This window comes from Cyprinodon tularosa, unplaced genomic scaffold, assembly GCF_016077235.1.
Source record: "Cyprinodon tularosa strain WSP-4 unplaced genomic scaffold, ASM1607723v1 ctg185, whole genome shotgun sequence".
Classification (NCBI taxonomy): Eukaryota; Metazoa; Chordata; class Actinopteri; order Cyprinodontiformes; family Cyprinodontidae; genus Cyprinodon; species Cyprinodon tularosa.
In genome coordinates, this window is record NW_024038643.1 from 7,783 (window position 1) to 29,277 (window position 21,495).

The 21,495-nt window shown below is 37.4% G+C and overlaps 2 protein-coding genes across 2 annotated transcripts in view; both read left to right on the forward strand.

The window, feature by feature from the left end:
- Nucleotides 1–3,970: 3,970 nt before the first annotated feature.
- The window catches only part of LOC119781915 (inactive ubiquitin carboxyl-terminal hydrolase 54-like), a gene marked incomplete at its 5' end in the record, with an annotated part of 77,228 nt that continues 59,703 nt past the window's right edge, over nucleotides 3,971–21,495 (forward strand). The window contains 2 exons of the mRNA XM_038282558.1: nucleotides 3,971–4,063; nucleotides 19,781–19,915. Coding sequence (XP_038138486.1) covers nucleotides 3,971–4,063; nucleotides 19,781–19,915 — 228 coding nt within the window. The remainder of the gene's footprint in view (nucleotides 4,064–19,780; nucleotides 19,916–21,495) is intronic.
- On the forward strand, nucleotides 12,679–14,400 carry LOC119781916 (THAP domain-containing protein 1 A-like). The gene is made up of 3 exons (XM_038282559.1): nucleotides 12,679–12,940; nucleotides 13,283–13,379; nucleotides 14,270–14,400. The coding sequence occupies exons 1-3, from the start codon at nucleotides 12,712–12,714 to the stop codon at nucleotides 14,295–14,297; spliced, it is 354 nt and encodes a 117-aa protein (XP_038138487.1). The 5' UTR covers nucleotides 12,679–12,711; the 3' UTR covers nucleotides 14,298–14,400.

Genomic DNA, 21,495 nt, shown 5'->3' on the forward strand with positions numbered 1-21,495 from the left:
TTACAGTGCTTGCAGCTCGGCTCCGGTGCAAACGTACCATTAAATATGCATCCATCATAGTCAATGAGAGCATTTATACTGCCTCTGCAGGAGAGTAGGATGTGTTGGACCCAATTCTATCTTTGCTGTATGCCAAAACCAAAGATTTTCCTATATTACAATTAGGGCTGGTTAACATGGGTCAAACATTTAATCTCTGATTTCTTTTCCTACCAGATGAAATTAATTGATTTTTTTCTACCTTAGGTTTCACAATAAAAGTGTAAAATTCATTCATTACTTTTAAAACACAGCTTTTATTCAGTCCTCCCCTTTTAGACTTAGGCTCAAATAAAAGGGCAAATAAAATGAAGTTGTAAAAATGCTTCTAAAACAATGCTTCACAACATATTTTCCAACACTTTTTCCAAAAAAGTAATCTTCATAAACTGAAAATGGGAATCATTTATTTTATCAATGAACTGGCTAGCCATTATTGGAATATATGGAATATATATAACATTACGTTCTCTGTACTTAGTAGTATTTCTCATAGTAGAACAAAACTCTGGATGCAAAAAACAAAACAAAAAGACAAAAAAAAAAAAAAAAAAAAAAATCTAAAAAGCAGCTGTTTTCCAGCTGTTTGGGTCTGACCTCTGCATTGATCATCGGTTTTCTTCATTTTTTGCACATGCTTCTCCTAGTACCACCAGGCTTTGCAGTAAAGCGGAGCACATGCACTATAAAATGCGACATTATGTGAACAGATCTTGCAGAGCCAACAGTCAGGGTAACTGTCTGAATAATTTGACTAGTAATTGGGGCCAACTCATGAAGCATTCAAACCAATTTCCCAGATGGCAGGTTGATGCTTTAATATAAATAAATAAAATGTTTAAATAAATAGATTCAAACTGAAGAAAATGGTCATGATGCAGCAAACCAGTGTATTTTCCACACCTCTGGTCTGAGTATGAAATTCCGAAAGGGGTTACATCAAACGATGACATACTTAGGACTAAATATATATTTGATAAGTTACCGTATTTTCACTCCTAAATCACTCCTAAATTAACTTAAAATCCTGAAACCTGCCGACAGAAAATGTTCGCTTTTATTACTGGTATCCTGGTGCCTGCAGTTTAAATTATTTAGATGAAAAACACCTGCCAGCCACTGCATGAACCTGGAGGCTGCCCAGCCTAGAGGCTGCTGATGAAGGGATTTCTACTGTCGGCGCACCGCTGGTATGTGGGGGTCTGAGCGCCTCCGACAGAAATAGATAATCTGGATGAACTGACTGCAATTATTAAGTTTTCAGGTGGACTTTCTCACTTAAAAACATATTAAAACTACTTTATTCCCACTGATCACAGCAAATATAGCTGCAAGATTTAGATTATTTAGATGAAAAAACACCTGCCAGCCACCGCGGTGAAGAGGAGGAGACCCGTCCAGAGGCTGCTGTTGAATTAAGTTTTCAGGTAGAAAAATAGAGCGGGAGCAAAACTGAGTATGATTGTGCTTTATTCATGTATTTATTACAAAGTATTAATCAAACCCATCAAAGTCATCATCCTCTGTTTCTGAATTAAACAGCTGCACTAAATCAGACATGCCAATTTCCCCTTCTTCGCTGTCAGTCACTTTCCGTGCAGCGCAGCTCCTCAGAAATAATGCCGGCTTTTGCAAAAGCTTGAACAACCGAGCCAGCAGACACGTTAGTCCCAGCATCAACAATCCATCCGCTAAAGGTGGCGTAACTTGCCCGGCGCTGCCTTCCACTTATCGTGAAACTGTGGTCTCAGTCTGTCATCCATCGCTCCCACGCCACTCGCAGCCTTACTTTGAACGGCTGGTTCACACCGATGTCGAGCGGTGGAAGTTCCTTTGTCAGACCCCCGAGATAACGGCGAGCACAGCGTTTATTTTTTTTCACCATGTTTTTCACATCAGCTGTGAGATGGGCACGCATGGAGTCACATATTAAAAGCGATGGTGATGCGTGGAAAAAAAAACACCTGGTCTCCTCACATAGGCTACACCTCCCTCAGCCACGCTTTCATCATCTCCTCATCCATCCAGCCTTTTTCATTTGCTTTAAAATCATATGTCATCAGAGCGATGTGTCTGTCTCGCTGTCAGCTCCCAGATCAGCTTCTCTGATTCGGTAATGCGGCGCGTCCAGCAGCAAAACTTCAATTTTTTCCATCTGGAGCAGCAGCAGCGCGTTGGCGGCGCGCTCCCGACTCGCTGCGCCTGCTGCTCAAAACGCCTGCGGGACCTTTTGCTGCATCTATACGCTCGTCAACCGTTGACTTTGCATGTAAACTCGCTGCTTCTGCTGCACCTGCCGCGTCCGGTTCACAGCGAGCACAGCATTAATTTGTTTCACCATGTTTTTCACATCAGCTGTGAGATGGGCACGCAGCGATGGTGTGGTGATGAGTGGAAAAAAAAAAACACCTGGTCTCCTTACATTCAGCCACTCTTTCATCATCTCCTCAATGAGGTGGTCTCAAAAGTCGCAGTTGCAACACACATAGGGCGCACCGCACCAAAGGGCGCACCGCACATTTTGAGGGGAAAAAAAGACGTTTATGTGCGCCTTATAGTCGTGAAAATACGGTATATTTACATTTAGACCCATCTAACACTTGCTTTTAAAAACATCAGCATAGCTGGCAGGATAGGAAAAAGTGTTAACAGCAGATTTCGGTGGTGTTATTTCAACATGACTGCTGTTAGGATACAAGTGAAACGTCTGTAATCAGCGTTAATTTAGTCATACTTGTGTTTTTAAAGAGCACCAAAAAAAAAAATACCTGAAAAGAGATTAATCTGTGCAAAGAGGTTTATGTAAATACTGCATATAGTGAAGAATTTTCCTTTTAAACATGATTATTCAAACGTCTCCGTTTCAGGGAGGTTTGAATAATCATCTTTAGGATCCAAAGACGCTCCGATTAACCTAGTTCAAGGAGAGGTCTGAAATCACATTTAAGACCTCATATTGTCATCATGTATCTTGTTATTATTTCATTTTTTCCCTCAGTAAGTCGTAGAAATGCCCGACTGTCATGGTGGCCAGCATCACTACTCTAATTTTTTTAGTTTTCTTAATGTTTTATCTCATTAGATACACAGCTTGTCAGATAATCACCATTATTGGAAGGATGGTTTGTTGTGGTTTTTACCAAACCTTCTGAATTACTGGACTTTCTTGTGTGCTCCACATTCTTGAACTTAACTTTTCTTAATATTCTTAGTTCTAAAGGTCAGGCAGTAATCAGGCCTGGATTTCGCTTGGAAAATGTTATTAATCACTGTTGATCGAACATTTAACACAGAAAGGTTTACATAAGGAGCCAGGTTAGTTAGTTCCCTTAGTTGGCAAAATTCAAAAACATATTATTTTATAAACTTATATAATTTTCTTTGACAAGGAGGCACTTATGTTTCATAGTACTTTGTCTGCTTGAATGCATCTCTACTTCTATATAAACATTTAACCCTTTAAAGCCTGGACCATGAAATAATTGAAAGAACATTCAAATTTTCTCAAAATCAGAATGTCATTGAACTTAAGTTAGTTTAGATCATTTTTTGCGTCAAATTTGATACATAAGGCAATTCTGTATAATCTTTTATACAGTTTCAGTTCCCTACATGTGTCCGAATATAAACATAACACTGATGACGCTGAAGTCTCAAAAACTCATGTATCAAATATGATACGTTTGGCTTTAAAGGGTTAAGGTTTTATTAATAACTGCTGCAATACCCTCCTGAGCAGAAGATCAAGCTGCAGGAAAGTTTATAACGGTAAAGGAGCAAATCCAACTGAACCCATTACATCATGGGGTAATTCCAAACCCATGCAACATAAAGAAAGTGGTACATTTTGCTTTTACAATGAGAAGGATTTGTCTTAAAGCTTCCAGTTAGATTGCTGGCTGAGAAATGAATGTGTGTCTTTATCCTTCAGGTTTTGTGGCATCTTGACATCTTCAGGAGAAGCTTTCGTCAGCTGACCACTCACAAGTGCATGGAGGACTCATGTATCTTCTGTGCTCTAAAGGTACCAAAACCTTTATTATTGTCCACCCTACTGTATATGTTTTTTCTGTATACTTTGGTCAGTTCACTTTCAAAAAATTAATTTGTTTTGCACTTTTTGTGAGTTCAACTTTTCAAAGGAAGAAATATATTAACTTAAAGGCCAGCTCTTAGTCATCAAAAAAGAAATAGATGTGAAGCTTAGAATGAACAGATCACCACAGAAAACTGGCTCAGGTAGATTATTTTTGCCCCTCCATATTTAGTTCTTCTTTAACTTCTTTGTTTACATAAAGGTACTGAAATGTATTAAGGGGAAAGAAAACATTTACATTCTTCCATTATGCCAATATATTATATTCTAGAGTTATTAAGAATCATTAGAGGTCATTAAAATCTAGTCTTTAACAGAGAGTAGATGCCCTCCACCCACAACTATGTTTGCTTTTTTTTAACCTTAATCCTGTTTTTAATTCCAGCCTAATGAACTCCTTCTGTTTAGATAATGCTCACTGAAAAGGCTTTGGGTTGTTTTAAGCAAGTCAAAAATCTATCCAGTCTGTTTATAAAAACAAGAAACTTTTCCTGCTCATTAAATTAGTTATCTTTTTATGTATTTCTGCTTGAGGCTCAGGTTTGATCTTACCGAGGTCATTGAAACAGGGAATGCCTTTAAGCTGACTCATCTGGGCGAGTTTTGCTCAGTCATTGTAATATGAGCGATCACACTAGATCTGAATACCATCTAGCACAATGAAGATCAGGTCCCGCCTCTATTCTGTTCCATAATCTGATTCCTTTGTGTTCCTTTTTTAATATTGGTCTCATCTGAACCCGTTTCCAATGGACTGCACCTGTTCTCTGATAGAGTTGATATGTTAGAGTTGGGCCTGCTTTTCAGTGTTTAGTCCTATTTCTCTCTCAGACATAGCTATGGACTCAGGTTGTACTTCAACTAACTATGTGCTTTCGCTTTGACATAAAGACTGGCTAAAATCTTGTAGGCTTAACTCTCTCTAAGACCGAACCACCTATTGAGCTACTTTACTGTTACCTTTTCTAATATAGAAAGTATTTATAGGTCAGGGCTTCTATTTTCGTTTTATATATCTACTTCTGTCTCCTTGAAACCCCAGACCTTAGCAGGTACACACATAAATGGAGATCAGCCATGGACGTCTTATTTAAATAAATAAATAAATAACATTAGATCTACCTTTCACATAACCTTAGATCTGTAACATTACTAATTTAGCAAAAATTTAAGAGTTGGGTGATAACGCAGCACTTTAATGTTGATAACAGCCCGCCATTAAATAAATATATCTATCTATATGTATATAGATATATATATATATTTTATCTCTTTACTTAAAAACAGTATCCATTGTATGAGAGTTATTTGTTTTTATCATCTAAATTCATTTTTTTCTTTTTCTTGGTAGAATTATTGTAGTTTTTTTGTGAGAAATTGGTAGATTTCTTCTAAGGAAAAATATGTCCCTGGAAGGCGCATGGCTGTTTGGAGAAGACCAGCGTAAAATGTAGTTGCAGATAGAGCTCTAAAACTCCTGTCAGGATACTAAGCTAAGAATATTTGTCAATATTCAGGTCCAGAAGGCTCTACATTGCAGAATTCATTCAAAAGTTTTTAAAGTGGTTGGAGAGCTTCAAGCTGCTGATAGTCTTACTCTTTTTTGTGTTTAATATATGATCATATTTTTTTCTATTTATTTATCAAGATCATTTAAAGTAAAAACAACAACAAAAAAAACCCCAGAATGTTAATTTTTAATTTTTTTTGTCAGAAAATATTTTTTTACATTTTATTTTGTAATATTTTCTCTATTTAAAAGCATCATTTTTATTTTTATTTATTGTTATCACTATTTGATTTCTTTTCTTCTTCTTCTTCTTTTTTTTTTTACTATGTCATAGTTTAAAACATGTTTTTTGTAAAAAAAAAAAAAAAAAAAAAAAAAAAAAAAAAAAAAAAAGCCAGAACAAATAGTTTTTTACATTTTTCACCAGGGTTTTTGGTTTTTTGTCGTTGCCCTTTTAGTGCTGTGATATAAATATAACTGCATTCTTGGGGTCTCTTAGCAAACCAACTGTTAAAAAGAGAAATGATACTGTCGTTCCCCACTGCTTTTGATTGGGTGATGATGGAACCAACTTTACGGAATAAAAGTGAATTACTTTGACATCCTTGCATTGACAGTGTTAATACAAAGTGGATTATTTGACAACTTCAAAATAGAATGCAAGAAAGATGTTATACAAGAATTGTTGGAAATAAGCTTTTAAAAATTTATATGAGAACTTGTGACATTTTTTTCTGTGGGGAAAATATGTCCCTGGGTGTTTCATAGCTCTACGGAGTAGGTTGGCACAAAAGAGAGCTTCCAAGAAACCAGCAAAAACCTCATCAGGATACTGGGCCATAAACATTCTTGGATTGCTCAGGTTCAGAAAACTCTGTAATGTGGCATTCATCCAACAGTTGCTGAAGGTGTTGGAAAACTTGCAAAAGTATTTTGGTGAATCAAAGTTATCTGTTTTAATGTCCTCCGTTTTAGAGATGTATCTTCTAAATAGGCAATAAGTTCTTCCTCAGTTAATATATTAATTTTGAAGAGCATTTTCACAATTTCCCTGACTTACAATGTTGTCCTCATTTTTAACTTCATTCAGTGTAATCTGGGTACAACAAATCAATTGCTTTGCTTCTCCTCTGCTCTGGGGAATGTGCCGCCTGGTATTTTCTGTAAACGGGCATCAACTTCTTTTTATATCATAATTTCACTCCGACTAGGGTCTTCAAAAGTTTATGGACTTTGTGTTACATCAATATGCTAGAAACATCTGTTTTTATTGGGGCCTGCCATGGCAAAGCATGAAGCCACCAATCATTCTACACCCTGCAAAATGGAGAAACAGGAAGACTTGAATAATAAACACAGATAGAAAAAAGTTAGAGGCCTGTGATTAACAATAAAAACAGATGAGAATTCCGGGGGTGGGGTGGGGGTTGGTTGGCAGGGACAAAACACAAACTAAGAGAATTTAAGCCTAACTGCTCAAGGATCATAACACACAGGGAATGGAGGCTTGACATATTTTAAAATTGTGGTCTCTAATCTCTACAATAATGTTTAATATATTAACAACTGAAAACACTTAAAACAATTACTTTCCACCTTAAAACACATTTTGAAACAAACCAGGTTAATGTTTGGTATAATGCTAAACAAGTTTGAGAGGATATAGAAAAAAGCTGACTAAGTGCAGTTTTTAGTGTAAAGCCACTCCCTGCCAAACCAATGATGGAGTTTCTTGCTTTCTCATAATCTTGAAAGCTTCAAATAAATATAATTTTTTCTTATGTTTCAGCTCGTCTGTTTAAGCTGTAGCGAAATGCTTTTTTACTGCTCTACTCTAGTTCAGTGATTAAAACATGTACCTTTTCCAAATATAGTTGTATTGGTACAAAGAACCCCTGGCCTGATATTTTCCTCTAGAATATTCAAATTTTAACTACAGTCTCTACCATTTTAAACCTCCCTGTAATGGGGTCCATTTCACAAAGCTCACATTTCACAAGCTTAACAAACTCAGACTCATATCTTCAACTCTGAATTGATCCAGCATGAAGTTGGAAACTCTTAATTTTCAGTTACATAAAGGCCACTGTGAGTTAGTTTAATCAACTTTTAGTACATTTACTTAGAGTTGAGCACATGCGTAACAAGTAGGAAAAGTCAGTATCAGTGGAGCCCAGATGTGACGAGTTATCATGACAACAGGAAACAGGAAGTGCCTATTTCAAACAAATAGAACTAGAGATATTAATGCATAAATTGAAAAACAAAAGAAATTGGAGAATGTGTTTAAAACACAGAGCAACAGCGCCACAGCTGCTAAAGAGAGGGATATGGAGTAGATTGCGTATGTTTATATGCAGTGCACTGTATTTACATTTATTAAGAGCGCTCTCCTCTCTGTTATTCCATTTCCACTAAAATAAGATTTTTTCCTGGTCAAAATCACACTCCTAGACAGAATTAAAAAACCTTTTCCAAATTACATCTTTTGCAGCAGAAACTGAAAATCAAAAAGTGAAAAAACAAAAGTGTGCTACAAAGAATTAAGTTGTATATACCAAGAAATGTTTACACATTTTAGCTTTGCACATTTTTTGCTTTGATAGCGAAAAATATCATTTTGTTTCAAGTGGTTATATTGACAAGGGAAACTTTTTGTTTTTCAAATTTTAGAAATACCTATTCTGTCAAACTAATACATCTGAAAATGACCTACCATAGGTTGTTTTGACCATGATAACATTATATTCTATTTAGGTGAAATCGTTTGATCGGAGGTGAAGTCTAAAAACGTTGTTCTAATAGACAGGACCTGTTCATCATTTCATTGGGTTTTTCCTCAGTTTGATTCTGTTTTCTATTACACAGAAAATACTATGTGGCTGTTTCCAGTCTGTTCGGATGTTATCATCCCATTAAAGGGTCATTATTAGTGGTTATCAGTCTTATAGAATAGCATCAGATTGTGTCAGTAGGCTTAGTATGCTATCATCGAGTGAATCCAAATTCTAACCCTAAGTTATTCCCTTCTTTTCCCATGGAATGAATTTATCTATGTATGTGTAATCTGAAAATAATATCAGTAGTTCTTCATGTACTGTAAAAAAAAAAAAAAACTCTGTTTCTTTGTGAGCTGATTATAAAGGATTTTGCACAGTGATACGGCAGCCTAGCTCTCTGTTGCATCTCAGGACTCCAGAAGATAAAGAACTATAACCTCCTGACGCTCTCGTAATGAACAGGCTTAAAGCAGCTCAGCTCGGGCCATTTGTTGCATCAGTGCCATTATACATGTGTCTCATCCTGGAAGTGTGTGCTCCTCATGCCGCTCCGTCTCCAGCGCCTGCTGTAATTAATTGGCCCGGCTGAAAGCGCTGAGCCAGCACTGCCCACGCTGGGGCGTTGAAATAAGAAACACACACGCATATATCTCACTTTGCACTCCAGCCACGCACCTTTGGATCCTCCCGCTTTGGCCGCACGCATACAGGACAGTGTGCAGCTGTGGGTATAAAAACCAAGGGTTTCTTCTGTATTTTCCTGTCGGTTTTCATTAACTGTCCTCCCAGGTATCAGCTGTAACACTGCTCCCTACAGTCTGCTTGAGTTGATTAAAGCCTCCAAATAACCGAGCCAGACATCCACAAAATTAGCTTCAATGGAGTGTTAAATTTCAAAACAACTTCTTTAATCATGTAGAAGAAAAATCCTGGGTCTGTTTTACTTTACTTTTGGTCTATTTGTGGTAGATAAAGACTGCATTGTGCTTTCGTAGTGGAGATAAGTTCGGAGGACGCCAGTGGCAATCCCTCAAGAAAATCACTGCAACAATTTATCTCTCTCAGCTGCAAAACACTTTCACACTTACACACATGCACACAATTGGATGCAGATACCCGAGCACACACTGCAATAATCACAAAGAAGAAAGGGCAAAGAAGAAAGAAATGAAAATGGGAGGAAAGAATGGAGAAAGATGAATGAACATGGGAGCGGTTGCTGATTGTTTCTGTTTTCACACTCAAACATGCGCGCACACACTTTAACACACCTCTTTTACTCACTCACTCCGCCCCCTCTCTTCCTGCACTCCTCCCTCTCTGTAGGGTCTATTCCCCCTCCATTCTCCTTGGCGCAATGCTGCAGTCAGCACAGACACCATATCACACACACACACAATATTGCTCTCACTTTTCCTTTTTCCTCTCTCACTCCACCGTTCACACACATACACACTCCTCTCCGTCAGCAGCAAGACTGCATTACCTTTGCCGTTGCCATCACTCGGCCCTGATGAAGCCTATTGTTTGAGAACATTTTCACATCATTATGATCGCAGCCATTTTGGTAAACTGCTCCCGTAATGTCATCTGAAATCATGTCTACCTTTGTCCGGTACAATTACCATTTAACAAGTACATAGGGATGTTCCGCCTGGTCATCAGTAGATTTTGGTCCCTTTGGCTGTGTTTGCAGGTGCCAAGTCCACCTGGAAAATAGCATTGAGAGCTTTATAGTTTGTCAGCAGAGGAAAGGATGAAAAGTCTAAAAGGCGATGTGAACCCAAAGCATCGTGGAAGTTGTAGAGGGATTGAGGGGTCAAACATGACGAGAAGATTGATCACAGTGTTGCGATGGAGCTGTCCTGTGAGGTAAAGGATTTTTTTCCGTCTTTAACAAAGACAGAGGAAATAGCGGGAAGAGAGAAAGGTTCCTTGGAGGCCAGAAGCCCTTCTCCTTCCTCTTACATATAATGGTTACCATGGTCGCCGTCAATACGTTTTTGAGCAAAACACTTAAAAAAAATCTTTACCCAAATTGAATCTCTTTTGCATTTTCTTTTTTTTTTTATAATGAGAGATTGCACACAAAAAAATCGGAATAAAATGAATAATGATTTATTTTAATTTCCCATCTTAACAGAATTATTTAGTTTATGTCAGTCCCTAACTGAACTACAGCTTCCCAGGGTGGTGCTGCTGACATCCTTTCTCCTAAATTACATCACATAGCAAAAATTTGATGCAGTAACCCTTTTAAAAGCAGGATTTTTACAAATGTGTAGCACACTGTCAAAAATAATGCTTTTTTCCTTTTAAAGAATAAGAAAAAGATGATTTGAATACAAAGATACATCGTGTTTAAATAAACGTTTTTACAATTAGCTCCTTAATTGATTTTATTTAGCTATGTATTCATGTTTTATAGAAGGCCTATGTTTTTCATACTTAATTGGACCCACTGAGGACAGAAACAGATGACACATCAGTGCTGACGAAGTGTGACTGTGTGAATATTCTTTCCTTGATGTGGTGTTTTTGAAAGTCCTCAGGATACAGAGAGGACCTGCTGTTTTGCAGTCCAGCCATCTCATCGGCAACTGAAAGCACCGCTGTGAAGGAAAACCAGCAGAGGACTGACCACTGTTTGGATATGTTAAGCCAATTTAGGTTTATTCCTGTCAGAGGCCTAGGCTTGTTTAGTCTTAGTCATTATAATATATATATATATATATTAGGGCTGCAACTAACGGTTATTTTAAAAATCGATGAATCGGCCGATTATTTTTTCGATTAATCGATGAATCGGACAAAAAATTTTTTTTATATTAACCTCTTTATTCCAAAATAAACATTTTAGACAGAACAAACAAGCACACAAGTACAGGTTGCTCATTAACTGTACTGGTGCAATATGAAAAATAAATGTTTGTGTAAAAACTATGCAAACTTACATGAGAAATGTAGCTGTACATCCACAAAATATAGGCTACTTTGTTTCATAAAGCGCAAAAAGAGACAGGCATTTTTGTTTTTTAAAGCCCCTAAGGGGTTCAAACAATAGCCCCCCCCCCCATTTCAACAAATTAGTTTTTTTTAGACTAGAAGAGTTCTGCCTTTTAAGACAGGAAAGTATAGCAGTTAAAGTTGCTGCTTGAGAAAATACTGAACCATAGAGATAAAAATAGCCCTGTGATTCAAATTATAAATTGTATTTGGAATAAAAATGAGAGAACTAGGGGTGGTAAAAAAACACATCCTCCAAAGACTCCAATTTACATGGGAATGTGGCAGATAATTAATTGACATATTACTGATCTTGCTGGATTTTGTTCTGCTTTACTTCCATAAATTGCAGGATCTTCTTTTCTTTATCTTTGCCAGAAGATTTAAACTTTAAAAGCCTTGCCCTCATAATTTGCAAGTTAATTTATTTATAAAGAAAATATAAACGCTGCTTAAACAAATTTAAATGAAATTAAAAGTAAAATAAGTAGCCAACCTTATCACTGTCTGTAACCTACTAACAAGGTAAGGAAAGCATCAGATGAGCTACCTGAGAAACTAACTTACGTTTCCCCTCTTTAAAATGAAACAAACATGGTTACTCATCCTGCTGATCAGCTCTCTTCACTGCCATTGAAGGCTCCAACGTGTTTTCTTTTCAGGTGCTGCGTCATAACAGTGGTGCTTCCGTGCCATGTTCATTTGTTTTTACGAAAGTTGCATGTTACGACTTTTTTCACTTTACAAAGCGCAGGCTATTTTAATTATTGTGATCAATTTGCGCCATCAATCCCGGCGCATGCGCGCTTCATTTGCAGTCTGGACGCTGAGGGTAAACTCCTCACTAAAATCCTGCTGCTCTGACTCTGACTGCTGCGCTGAGAGGGATTCCTGTGGGAGAGGGAGAAAGGCGTTGGGATGGGGGAGGCGCCCCACGGCAGGCAAGAGCCGCCAGTGACACCGTAAAAAGTCGCCAGATTTGTTGCTAGTCGCTTTTTTGAAAAATAGTCGCTGGAGGGGTCTGAAAAGTCGCTGAGTTGGCAACACTGCAACTGCGGCGCTGACTCGCTCCGCCATATTTTTTTTTTCTTCCCCCGGATGACGGCGGTGGCGGATGACGCATTAATCGCGCGACACAACTAATCGATGATTAAATTCGTTGCCAACGCTTTTAAAAGTCGATTTTTATCTATTTTATCGATTCGTTGTTGCAGCCCTAATATATATATATATATAGAGGGATTATCAGGCAACGTCACTCTACGTCACTTCCGGCACCAATGCGCATGTCGCCTGCAGAAAGAGCCGCTAACATGTCTTGTTGTGCTGTCGGTTGCACGAACCGTTTTGATAAAAACAATAAAACGCGCAAGTTTTACCGAATCCCATCAACTCGCACCCCTTTCAAGGCAAACAAGAGACGTCTTTGGTTGCAAGCCATCAGAAGAAGCGATTGGAACGAGCAGATGATTAAAAATGCATCAATCTGCAGCGATCACTTTATATCAGGTAAGTCTTATCTATAAAAAAGCTAAACGGCATCGCTGGTTTTACAAACAATGGTTTTACATACAATTATTAAGTATTACATATATAAACGGGATTAATGAATCGTACAAAACACATTGGAGCATAACTAGCATACAAGCTAATGTACCTTGATTCGATCTTATCAAGTTGCAACTCATCGGGTCAGCCATAAGTTTTATCATTAACATCATCAGGTTGTCTGGTCTAAACTTCTCTGTGTGTGCTGTCTTTTCAATTGATTGACTAGTGTCTGTAATAAAGGTTGATGATGATGATGATGATGATGATGATGATGATTGCGTCAATACATTATTTGTACAGGAGAGGCATCAGACGACATTGACAGCCCAGACTTTGTCCCGTCTATCTTTCCATACTCAATCCAGCCCGGCAAAGACGGTGTTGCAAAACTGGAGCGGTAAGTATCACATCTGTGTGCTTGATTGTTGTCTGATTACAAGCATGACTCCACATAGTATGACTGGAAGTGCAAAGAAAAAATATTGATATATTGTAGCTATATAGGTTACCCCGGTTAAAGGTCAGAGCATGTAGTTTTTATTAGACATCTCATATGGAGAGTTGGGATGACTTAGCATGTGATTTGCATGGACTTGAATTTAGGAGATAACACCTGTGGAACTGTTTTGTTTTTTTGGGGTTTTTTTGCACTAAATGATTGTTCTCTCCTGTGTGTTTCAGATATAAGAGAAAAAGAAGAAGGGATGCAACCCCCAGCAGGTGTCCAGAAGATGGACATCAGTGTACACCCTCTTCCATCTCTCCAACTGAGTGTGGAATAGAGGCTGGTGCTGATCTATATAATGGTATGAAACCTTATTACTAACCTGACCAAGACGGCCTGCAAACTCATTTGGATTTTTATAAAGGGACGTAGATCTGTGTGTTCCTAAATGTTAACATATTAATTATTTTTTAAATTTTTAAATTTTATTTCAGTTTAACATGGGAACAAAGTCAGAATTCTGAGATTAAAGTTAGAATTCTGACTTTAATCACAGAATTCTGACTTTTTTCTCAGAATTCTGACTTTATTCTCAGAATTCTGACTTTATTCTCAGAATTCTGACTTTTTTCCCATACTATACGGAAAAAAAAAAAAAACAAAACAGTTAACTTTTTTTTTTCCAGTGGCCCTTATCCTCTTCCGTACTAGTGTGATTAATCAGTTAGTAATGTTCATATCTGTTGCGAACAGGTATTTGCCCACAGTGTGACTGATCACCCAGAATGTAACCATTTGTTTTTTGTAAAGATAAGAATGTAAAATTTGTATTTATTTTTCAGAAGGTATGGTCCCAAAGACTGTCCATGATGACCTCCAGCTGAAGTACAGCCAACTTCATACAGAGTGTGATAACCTGCGTGAGGACATCAACAAACTGAAAACAGAGAATGAACAATTAAAAGAAATGCTCAGGACTGCACAGTTCTCTTTTGCGTCACTGCAGTGTAAAGCAGCACAGGTGCTGTTTTTCACAGGTCTAACCAGTGCCCTCTTTAATTGGGTCCTGCAGACGATTAAGGACAGTGTTGAGGTCATCCGTGGCTCTCTGACCCTAGAGGATCATCTTTTGGCTGTACTCATGAAACTCAGATTAGGACTCACCAACAAGGATATTGCATTCAGATTTAATGTTAACGAATGTGACATCTCTAAAATCTAAAGAAGTTGGCTGCCTATTATGTCTCAGATTTTGAAACCTTTAATCAAGTGGCCAAGTAAGCATGCTATATTAAAGAATATGCAAAAATGTTTCAAACCTAAATACCAGCGTTGCAGGTGCATTATTGACTGCACAGAAATTTTTATTAACAGACCAACAAATTTAACAGCCAGAGCCCAAACATATTCAAATTATAAGAGCCATAACACGGTTAAGTATTTGGTTGGCATGTCACCTGCAGGAGCAATTACATTTCTGTCTGCAGGTTGGGGTGGGCGTGTTTCTGATAAACAACTTACAGCCGAGTCTGGATTTTATGACCTTCTACAAGTAAATGATGAGATACTAGCAGATCGTGGTTTTACCATTAGAGATGAGCTTGCCTTGCGTGGTGCTACCCTGAGGATCCCTCACTTTACCAAAGGTAAAAAGCAGTTGTCTGCTCAAGAGGTGGAAACATCGAGGCGTTTGTCCAATGTCAAAATACACATTGAAAGAATAATAGGGAGATGGAAAACTTTCCGAATTCTTACTACTGTTATCCCTTTATCACAGGCGGACCTGTTAGATGACATTGTAATTGTTTGTGCAGCAGTGACAAACATTTGCAAATGCATAGTCCCTAGAAAATAAATTAAAAGCCCTTAATTGAATTGTGCCAAAATTAAGGCCTTAATGTTGTTAACATCTATGAATTGAGGTTTAAATGTCATTGAATATTATTTTTTGAAAGAAATGATTGCCTAAGTATTTTCACTGCATAAGCTCATTGAACATTCAAAAGCTGTGGTTTAAAACATTTTGCAGCAGTTTTGGTTCAAAATGTGTGTTGTATCCAGTTTGCTTTTGAATATTGAGATTTTTCCTCATTCCTCTGTTGTATGATATATTTCAAAATCTTAAATGAAATATGCAGATATTTTGCTTTGTGTTTTGCCATTGAAAATAAAACAATTCAATCAGCTGATACGTGTGTAAACCCTGTGTAAATATTAATAAAGTATTCAAGAGTCAAGGAAACATTGAAATATATTTATTCTTGTGCATGTAACCAATAATAAAAATAACAATATTAAACATTCTTGTCATAAGATGCACACTGAGAACCTTAGTGCATACTTTGAATGGTAAGCACAGGTACAGTTACAACTCTATGTTTCAGAGTGCATTTTTTCTAGTTTTTCTGTTTTTTGCACTGATCACAATACCATTCTTTAGCCTTTCTTTTTACTTTTGCACATTCGTAGTGGAAATGCCTATTGCACTTTGCACAAGTGGGAATGAGTGTCCAGCCAGTGAATTTTGGGCCATTTTTTCTCGTCATTTATCTACTCACCGGCATGTAACGCGTATAAATAATCCCTCTATATATATATATATATATATATATATATATATATATATATATATATACATATATATATATATATATATATATATGTATATATAGTACCAGTGTTAGACGTGACTTCTCTTTTTTCTTTGTCAGCTACAACACACCACAGTTATCTTCTTTTGTAAATTTAGCTCTCTTTTTCATCGTCTAAAGCAGCGTAAAACTATTATGATAATTACAATGGCACACTCACAGAAAGCATGCATAATTTACTAATTTAAAATACTCCACAGTTTTATTTCCATCTAATCATCCTTTGCCTCAATTCACTTGCAGGGTTATAACAGCTGAACCGGTGCAAACTGTCTAAAAAAACATAAATGAGTCAAGGTCAGCAGCAAAGTCAGTCTAAGACTGACCAGTTTTTAGTTTAAAGTGTGAGTTTAAAATGTCCGATGATGAGCTGTAAACAGGAAAAACATGGTTCAGTCCAAGTCAAATTGATTGGATTCAGTCCGGTAGCTTTGATCTGACTCTCATTCAGTTAAATCCAGTTAATCAAATTGAGTTAGATTCTCTTTGATTAGATTCAGTGCAGCCAAATTCAATTGAATTAAATCAATTTTAGTGCAGCTTGATTCTGTTCAATGTAGTTCAGTCCAACGTATTTGATTCATATCAGTCCTTCTCTGTCCACTTGAACTTCATCCAGTTGGTTTTCAGTTATTTCAATCTAATTAGCCTAGATTGTTTTCTCTAAATTAGAATTATTATATTCTATTAATTATAAGTCAGTCAAACTTGATTGGTTTTCATTCAGTTCTTCTCGATAAATAAATATGTTAATGTTTCTAACTATGTTTGCATGTACATAGAATCTCTTTCCATCCTCTGGCATTCAACCAATGCCTTCTTTGTAGTATAAGTGCAAAAACTGGCACCGAAGTAGTTTCAGATTTGAAAAAATCGTTTGCATTTTCTTCCACTCATGAATTTGTGCATTTTTGTCATCAGAATGTTTGATCTGATTTGTATTCTAATGGGGAGTAACCTCCATGTAATGCAAAAAGGAAAAAAAACATTTTAAGGTTTAACAGAATTTATTCCAATCAAATATAACAGAACAATTGATAATGAGCAAATCATACAGAGAAAATATTGAATTTCCTATACCTCAAGGATTGTTCTCCTCCATCAGCCAAAGAAAAGAGACCCCCTAACTGCATTTTCTTTTTCTTTTTTTTCTTTTTGCAGAGCTGGCCTTCCTGATCAGCTTCTCCGGCTGCTTTCTCTTATATTCTCCATATATAAGATTGTAGTTTTACAATGAATCTTTTGGATTCAACCACAAACCTGAATGTTATTTTTCAGATTTTTTCAGATTTTACAATAGAGGTGAAATGTTTTTTGTTTGTTTTTTTTTACACATACATGTGAGGAATGTGGTCTGCATCTGTTTTAAAAATCCTACTTCACGAACAGACTCCACCTGTGAGTAATTTAATCTCAGTATAAGTTCTCAGTTCTACAAAAGTCTCCAAGATTTGCTAGAGAATATTAATGAACAAACAACATGACGACCAAAGAACACACAAACAGGTTAGAAATAACCTGTTTTTGCACAGCTTATATCCCTTTAGATAATCATCAAGGAGAGTTTCCCACAGGAAGACCTGAAAGTTGGCTGCAAACTGACTGAATAATTCTGTCTTTGCAGGATATTCTTTACATCAGTTGCTGCACTCAATGGCCTATCCCCTTCTTCTAGCCCCCTCCCAGCTATAGTCTCAATTTTACTGCTAAAAACCACTCTTTATGTTGTTTTTTTATTTCCAGACAAATGCACCGCAAATGTCATCTATTATTGATATGTTCTGATATTGAGGCCTTGGGATAGTGCTATTTGTTTTTAGCTCTATCAGAGAGTGACCTGCAGCACTTTAGTCCTGGATAAATTCACACGTTCCCCTGCTTCTGTTTTTTATGGGTCGTTTAAAATAACCTGATGATCCAGGCGGATGTGTTCAACGATATACTGCTTTATTTCTGTTTCTTTTTTTTTTTTCTTTCCTCCAGCTCCAACAATGCAGAGGTGTTTCAGGAGCACTATTGCAAAATACAGGTGCTGGTCATAAAATTAGAATATCATGAAAAAGTAGATTGATTTCAGTAATTCCATTTAAAAAGTGAAACTTGTATATTATATTCATACATTACATACAAACTCATATATTTCAGATGTTTATTTTGTTTAATTTTGATGATTACAAATGACAACAAATGAAAATCTCAAATTCATCATATCAGAAAATTAGAATATTGTGAAAAGGTTCAAAATTGATGGCCCCTGGTGCCACACTCTAATCAGCTAATTAACTCAAACCACCTGCAAAAGCCTTTAAATGGTCTTTCAGTCTAGTTCTATAGGCTACACAATCATGGGGAAGACTGCTGACTTGACAGTTGTCCAAAAGACGACCATCGACACCTTGCACAAGGAGGGCAAGACACAAAAGGTCATCGCTAAAGAGGCTGGCTGTTCACAGAGCTCAGTGTCCAAGCACATTAATAGAGAGGCGAAGGGAAGGAAAAGATGTGGTCGAAAAAAGTGTACAAGCAAAAGAGATAACCGCACCCTGGAGAGGATTGTGAAACAAAACCCATTCAAAAATGTGGGGGAGATTCACAAAGAGTGGACTGCAGCTGGAGTGAGTGCTTCAAGAACCACCACACACAGACGTATGAAAGACATGGGTTTCTGCTGTCGCATTCCTTGTGTCAAGCCACTCTTGAACCACAGACAGCGTCAGAAGCGTCTTGCCTGGGCTAAAGAGAAACAGGACTGGACTGCTGGTGAGTGGTCCAAAGTCATGTTCTCTGATGAAAGTAAATTTTGCATTTCCTTTGGAAATCAAGGTCCCAGAGTCTGGAGGAAAAGAAGAGAGGCACTTCATCCACGTTGCTTGAAGTCCAGTGTAAAGTTTCCACAGTCAGTGATGGTTTGGGGTGCCATGTCATCTGCTGGTGTTGGTCCATTGTGTTTTCTGAGGTCCAGGGTCAACGCAGCCACATACCAGGAAGTTTTAGAGCACTTCATGCTTCCTGCAGCTGACCAACTTTTTGGAGATGCAGATTTCATTTTCCAACAGGACTTGGCACCTGCACACAGTGCCAAAGCTACCAGTACCTGGTTGAAGGACCATGGTATCCCTGTTCTTAATTGGCCAGCAAACTCTCCTGACCTTAACCCCATAGAAAATCTATGGGGTATTGTGAAGAAGAAGATGCAATACACCAGACCCAACAATTCAGAAGAGCTAAAAGCCACTATTAGAGCAACCTGGGCTATCATAACACCTGAGCAGTGCCACAGACTGATCGACTCCATGCCACGCCGCATTGCTGCAGTAATACAGGCCAAAGGAGGCCCAACTAAATACTGAGTGCTGTACATGCTCTTACTTTTCATGTTCATACTTTTCAGTTGGCCAACATTTCTATAAATCCTTTGTTTTTATTGGTCTTCAGTAATATTCTAATTTTCTGATATGATGAATTTGTGATTTTCATTTGTTGTCATTTGTAATCATCAAAATTAAACAAAATAAACATCTGAAATATATGAGTTTGTATGTAATGTATGAATATAATATACAAGTTTCACTTTTTAAATTGAATTACTGAAATCAATCTACTTTTTCATGATATTCTAATTTTATGACCAGCACCTGTAGTTTACGTTTGCTGCAGCTGATGAAAAATTGATGGATTCTTTATATTTGTGTGCATTTGCAGAGCATCTTTGCTCAGTTCCAGTTCAGCAGCGAGCATGTTCTGCCGTCGGACGCACTGCGGAACGCTCTGGCCAAGACTTTCCAAGACAAACAGCGGTTTCAGCTGGGCATCATGGACGACGCTGCTGAATGTTTTGTGAGTCTGCAGCAGTGACATTGCTTCACACACACACACACATGCAGCTGATTGTATAAGACTGCAGATATATCTCACTTTATGACCAGTTATTTTTCTTAGAAAAGTCAAGGACAAAAGTAATCATTAGAAAGAACAAATTTTAGCTGCTTCCAATCTTTGTCTTATCTTAGTCTGGATGCTGGCACCATGCGGAAGCGTTTTCCACTTGGTTCACATGTAAAGTAATTCATTATATTTTGTCAAGAACCCAGTCATGTCGCATGAATAAAACATGATGCTTGAGTGTATTGGGATCAATAGTGTAAAATTCAATTCAGCATTTCTGTCTCTGTCCATATTAAATAATTGTCCAACAACATTAGGCAGTAATCTAGTTGTAAAAAAAGAAAATATGTTTTTGGAAGTATGCAAAGCTTAATTAATATAGTCTATTAACCTAAAGCAATATGCATGGTATGGTTGTTACATGTCAGGTACGCCGGTCATTGACCTTGACCAAGGCACCTTATAGTAGAACTGCAGTCAGTTCCTGGACTGGCATGGCTATCACTGCCCCTACATAGATAGGGAAAGATTTGTACTGGGATCAGCTTCATGGTAGGACACTTCTTTGATTTTATTTATTTTGCTCAGGCTACTCGTAAGCCCACTGTCATGGTTTTGGTTTTGTTTTCCCTCCGATTTCTCATTGGTCTCATTTTTCATTCTTGTGTTCTAGGTATTTTTGATTGTGTTTGAGTTCTTAGATATTTCCTCTTTGCCCTTTTGTGTCAGTCTCCTTTTCCCTAGCTCCCTTCCTGCCTCTGTTCACACCTGCTCCCAATCTACTAATTAGCCTGGTCTTTGTTTCTCTCTCACATTTATTCTCCTCCTGCTCAGTGGTGAGTCTCACATAGTGGAGAAATTGCAAATCTTCTTTCGGAAAGTAAGCTTGTCTGCAAACAGCAACTTCTAAACAGAGCGTGCACGAAGAGAAATGAGCTTGTGCATGCTCTCGCACGCGTTTAATAGACGTTCCCTCTCCAGAGCGGGTACAGGGTTGTGAATGTGCCTTTTTTTTTTTGTAAGTGGACAGGGTAGGTCTTTTCAGACTTTGCAAAAATCCACTATATTTTCTAAGTTGCAACATGTGAAATCAGTTACGAAATGTTTTAGAGGTATGAAACAGTTTTTTGTTTCGTTGGTAAATTTATGTTGAATTAAAAAAAAAATTAGCTCTTTGCTTTTTTTTGTTTAAGTGGATAAAAAAATGTACTGACCCATTTAAAAAAAAAAGTACTGGTGCATTTAGTTCTATGTGGAGCAGGTCCAAAGATAATGTAGCTTTTATGTCATTTTTAGAGCTGGAACATATTTTAACCTCTTGTGATGCGTCTCTGTGAATTTCTTTTGTTTTCCCTCCTTTAATGGTCTTCAAACTGAGGAGCATTTGTACCGAAGTGAAGGCATTTTGGTTTTTCTCATGTCCTTTTTTGTTAAATCTTAGGTTTTGGACTAGTTTAATTGAGTTTAAGTTAAATTATGGTTGGGCATGGTCTGGTAATTAGGTTTAGAGTTGTTGTCATGGTTATGGCATA